This window comes from Balaenoptera ricei, chromosome X (genome assembly GCF_028023285.1).
Source record: "Balaenoptera ricei isolate mBalRic1 chromosome X, mBalRic1.hap2, whole genome shotgun sequence".
NCBI lineage: Eukaryota > Metazoa > Chordata > Mammalia > Artiodactyla > Balaenopteridae > Balaenoptera > Balaenoptera ricei.
Window position 1 is genome coordinate 28,713,824 of NC_082660.1, and position 5,420 is coordinate 28,719,243.

The 5,420-nt window shown below is 45.4% G+C and overlaps 1 protein-coding gene across 1 annotated transcript; it reads right to left on the reverse strand.

Moving 5' to 3' along the window:
• Positions 1-297: 297 nt before the first annotated feature.
• Positions 298-939, reverse strand: LOC132356969 (ferritin heavy chain-like). The gene has a single exon (XM_059910238.1). The coding sequence runs from the start codon at positions 937-939 to the stop codon at positions 298-300; it is 642 nt and encodes a 213-aa protein (XP_059766221.1).
• Between the last annotated feature and the right edge of the window lie 4,481 nt (positions 940-5,420).

Genomic DNA, 5,420 nt, shown 5'->3' on the forward strand with positions numbered 1-5,420 from the left:
CAGGGCCCCATGGAACGCCTTCTCCCTCCCTCTGTGGAGATCCTGACCTGCCTATGGGTGGGGCATGGGTGGGGGGAGAGCCTCCTGGATACCTGTTTTAAAAAGTGAGCGATTTGCCCACATGAATCAACCAGAGACCTTTATTTATTTATGAACCAATAACTTTATTGGAAGAAGTGGCAGAACTGGAAGAAAAAAACTTAAGGGAACTTCTTCTGCAAGGGCACTATTGCCGTCTGCATGGCAGGCACGGTGACCAGGGCTCTGGTCACCCCGTGGCTCTGGGGAAGTCCAGGCTCAGTTCTTCTTGTTGCTGTCGCCCAGGGTGAGCTTGTCAAAGAGGTACCCTGCCAGGTCGGCGTCCGGGGCCCCCATCGTGCTCAGGGTGGTGACATGACCCTCCAGCTCTCTGATGAACGCCACCTGCTGGCCGAGGTAGTGAGTTGCCAGGAAGAGACGCAGGTGGGGGTCGCTCTTGTCGGTGGCCAGCTGGTGCAGGTCGAGCAGGCTCCGGTTCACGCGCTTCTCCAGGCACAAGGCGCACTTCATGGCCTTGAGGCCGCTCTTCCACTCGTCACTGGCTGGCTTCCTGATGTCTTGGAAGTGGAGGCGGCCCCCGCGCTGGTTCTGCAGGCGCATCAGGCCCTGGGCCCGCTCGCTGTGCTCGTGGGAGCGGCGCAGGAAGAACCCGGTGAAGTGCTTCAAGGCGACGTCGTCGCGGTCGAGGTAAAAGGCCACGGCCAGGCACACGAAGGAGGCGTGGAGCTCCAGGGTGAAATGGCTGTTGACGGCGGCCTCGCAGTCGGGGTGGTAGTTCTGGCGCACTTGCGAGGGCGGCGCGGGCAGCATGGCGGGCGGCGCGGGCAGCCTGGTGGGCGTGAAGGCCAAGGTGAAGGCGAAGCCGTGGGACCTGCGGTAGCGGCCTCGGAGCATCCCCATGTTGTCGAAGATGGCGGCCGGAGGCGCTGGGCACCCTCTCTGGGACGGAACGTTATAGTCCGTTATAGAACGGGGAAGGGGAGGGGGACAGAGAGCGGGGGGGCGGGTCCATTACCGGAAGGGGATGACGGTGGCCGGAAGGGGGTGGGGCACCGTGCTCTAGGTTCCCTAGGAACCTGGGTGAGGCCGGAAACCCAGGGCAACTCTGCACTGTCTTGAGACCATTAAAAAAAAATAATAACACTATTGAGATATAATTCATATACTATAAAATTCACCTTTGGAAAGTGAACATTTACCTGTTTTTTTGTATGTTCATGGAATTGTGCAACCATTACCGCATCTCAGAGTATTTTCATCACTCCAAAATGAAATTCCCTACCCGTTAGCAGGCACTCCCCATCCCGCCTCCCCCCAGGAGTGGCCACCACTAATCAGCTTTCTATCTCTGTAGATTTGCCTGTTCTGGACTTTTCAAATGCAGTCATATAGTATGTGGCCTTTTGTATCTGCCTTCTTTTACTTAGCATAATGTTTTAAATCTTTTATCCTTTTTATCGCTAAATCATATTCCATTATGTGGATATATCACATTTTATTTATCCTTTCATCAGTTGATGGACATTTGAGTTGTTTCCATTTTGTGGCTATTATGAATAATGTTGCTATGAACCTTCTTGTACAGGTTTTTGTGTATACATGTTTTTGATTATCTTGGGACTATACATAAGCATGGAATTGCTGGGTTATATCGTAGCTCTATGTTTAATATTTTGAGGAACTCCCAGAATGTTTTCCAAAGCACCATTTTTACATTCCTACCAGCAATATGTGAAGGTTCTAACACTGTTATTGTCTGTTTGTTTTAAAATTTTAATCATCTTAGTGGATAGTAAGTGGTATCACATTGTGGTTTTGATTTGCATTTCCCTAATGACTAATGATGTTTAGCACCTTTGTATGTACATATTGGCCATTTGCATGTCTTCTTTAGAGAAATGTCTATTCGAATCTCTTGCCCATTGAAAAATAGAATCGTTTGTCTTTTTATTGTCGTGTTGTAAGAGTTCTGCATCTGTTCTGGATATAAGTCCCTTATCAGATACATGATTCACAAATATTTTCTTCCATTCTGTGGGTTGTCTTTTCACTTTCTTAATGGTGATTCCTTTGAAGCACAAAAGTTCTTAATTATGATGAAGTACAATTTATCTATTTTTCTTTTGTCACTTGTGCTTTTGGTGTCATATCAAGAAACCATTGCCTAATTTAAGGTCACAAAGATTTACACCTAGGTTTTCTTTTAAGAATTTTATAGTTTTAGTTCTTAGATTTAGGTACATTTAGGTCTCTGATCCATTTTGAATTAATTTTTGTATATGATGTGAGGTAGGGAATCTAACTTCATTCTATTGTATGAGGGTCTTCAGTTATCCCAGTACCATTTGCTGAGAAGACTATTCTTTCCCTATTGGATAGTCTTGGCATACTTGTTGAAAATCAATTGGCCATAAATATATGGGCCTATTCCTGGACTCCCAGTTCTATTCTGTAAATCTGTATATCTAAACTTATGATAGTACAACACTGCCTTGACTACTGTAGCTTTGTAATAAGTTTTGAAGTAGGAAAGTATGAGTCATCCAACTTTATTCTTCTTTTTCAAGATTGTTTTGGCTGTTCTGGGTCCCTTGTATTTCCATATGAATTTTAGGATAAGCTTGACAGTTTTTTCCCCAAAATAGCTTGCTGGGATATTGATAGGGATTGTGTTGAATCTGTAGATAATTTGGGGGAGTATTGATATCTTAACAATATTAAGTCTTCTGATCCATAAACGTGGGATATCTTTCCATTTATTTAGGTCTGGGACCTTTTAAAATATAGATTCTGATTTAGACTGAAGCCAAAATTTGAATTTCTTTTTTTAAAAATTAATTAATATTTTGTTTTTGGCTGCGTTGGGTCTTCATCGCTGCACGCGGGCTTTCTCTAGTTGTGGCGAGCGAGGGCTACTCTTCATTGCGGTGCGTGGGCTTCTCATTGCAGTGGCTTCTCTTGTTAGGGAGCACAGGCTCTAGGCATGCAGGCTTCAGTAGTTGTGGCACGTGGGCTCTAGAGCACAGGCTCAGTAGTTGTGGTGCACGGGCTTAGTTGCTCCACGGCATGTGGGATCTTCCTGAACCAGGGCCCAAATCCGTGTCTCCTGCATTGGCAGGTGGATTCTTAACCACTGCGCCACCAGGGGAGTCCCAAAATTTGAATTTCTAAACCAGCTTTTTAGGTAATGCCGGACCACACTCTTAATAACAATGCTTTAAAAGGGAGGAAGCTGCCATGCTTTGTTGTCTTAGTCTATTCAGGCTGCTGTAACAAAGTACCTGGAGGCTGGAAGTCCAAGGTCAGGATGCCAGTGTGGTCAGGTTCTGCGAGGGAGCTCTCCAGGGTCTCTTTTATAAGGGTGCTAATTCTATTTATGAGGGCCCCAGTCTCACGATGTACTCACCTCCCAAAGGCCCCACCGCCTAATACCATCACACTGGGGGGTTAGGATTTCAACATACAGATTTTGGGTGGGGAACACAAACATTCAGTCTATAGCACTTATTGAGGTTTGGATTTGAAGACACATATATTGGTCTCCACAAGCAGAAATGCCCGTTCCCACTCACAGACAGTGCTTCCGATAGTTATGTTAGATGTGGGTTCCTATGGGAAAGGGGAGAGGCCTTTCTCCTATCAGGGAAAATTGTGAAAGATTTTTAAATTGGCAAAGAAAAGGTTTACTGGGTGTCCTTTTTAGAGTACCCTTCGTGGTTATCTCCACCTTTCATTGATTTTGAGCTATTTTATAACTCTAAATTATAGAAAACTAATAATAATGCAGATTATTCTTGTCCACAGAAATGCAAATGAATTGTGTCTGGTGGAATGCAACTTATTTTGGACTAATTTTGCATCTGTTTGTGCATTCATCCCAACATTACTTATTGCCTGCCTGTATATGTATGGCTCTATGAGTTTTCCTTTGAATGATGTGTAACATCTTACTGGTTTCCTCATTAATTAATGAGTTAAATAAAATCTTCGACACGTTTTTATTTTATATTTACATGAGAGCCATGATTTTATTTTATTTTTTTTAAATGTTAAAACCTTTCTTATTCTCATCCCTACCCCCACTAAGAACACAGTCAAAGCTCACAGGAGTTGGCTTAGTACATTAAGCACTTTTATGGGTTGCTCATCAGATATATGATTCCAGAAAAGTTTGGGGATCTAAAGGCATAGAATTCCTGACGGGGATGTAGACTGGAAGGATAGCATCTCTGAGGAGAAGGAGGCAGCGGGTACTCTGGGGAAGCAGGGAACCAATGCAAACCAGGGGAGGAAGGAGGCATTTAGAGAGTAAGTCACAGGAGGGACCTCATTAGCAGGACACTGTACACTGTGGGGTGAGGCTGGCTCAGTGCGTGCTAGGGATGGCAGGGAAGTAGCCATGGCCAGTAAAGACCCATGGAGAACCAGGAGCAGCTAAGAACCAGGGCATTGGTGAGAGCTTCCAGGCATGGAAAGCAGTCAGCAGAGATTTGAGGAGTGGATGGTTGACTGACTCGCATGGGATTCTGACAGGCTGAGATGCATGATCTGGGTAAAATTAACCCTGGAATGAGGTAGAAACATGAACCTTTGGAGCCAGGAGAAAGGCTTCCTTCATCAGCACTTTTGTGCTGAGTCATACTCCTGAAAGGGGTGTTGGGACCCCCAGATACTGAGGGTGTGGAGTATTCAGGACTGGGCCATGGGCTCCATCTTCCAGGGAAGGCTCTTCCAGCTGGTGATCAGAGACAGGGACGTTCTAATGCATCCGGGTTGGCTCCACTAAAGGGCATCTTTTTAGCACAAAGGCCATAAGAAAGTTGTGTAGTGGCTCCTATTTGGTTGGGTGCTAATGAGGCATGTCGGACACCCACATCAATTATAGTCTGAAGAGGAGAAAGCTCTTTCCAGTCTCCACTTCCTCACTGTTCTGCCTTGGGGGAAAGAAAGGAGAATCGCTACATTGGGCAAAGGAAAGTCCTCTAAATTTAAACATGCCCATTGTATATACTGGTGTGTGTAAGTTGATGACTGATACTAATTCAGCTAAATGTGACTTTTCTCTAAGGTTGTAACCTTTCGGTTTTAGTCATTGTGCTGGATATTCTCCATTTGCCTTTCCAGGACTGTTCTCTGTCCTTCTCCATCTTACTCTGATTCCTGGGAGGGTGACTTGTGTGGACTGCATCCATGGGCCCCTCTGCCCTCTGGCTTCTGATTGGGTTCAGCCAATGGGAGGCACTGGCAGGAGATGTGAGGGCAAGAGGAGAGTGAGGTTGGGATATTTATTCTCTTGGCTTCCTCTCTTCAGGGCAAACAATTAAGAGGCAAATCTATTACTCTTTTATATCTCTTGCTCCCTGGATCAAGTAAGACCATTC

Coding starts and splice junctions, on each gene's coding strand:
- LOC132356969 (XM_059910238.1), bottom strand. CDS start 939: ATGGGGATGCTCCGAGGCCGCTACCGCAGGTCCCACGGCTTCGCCTTC.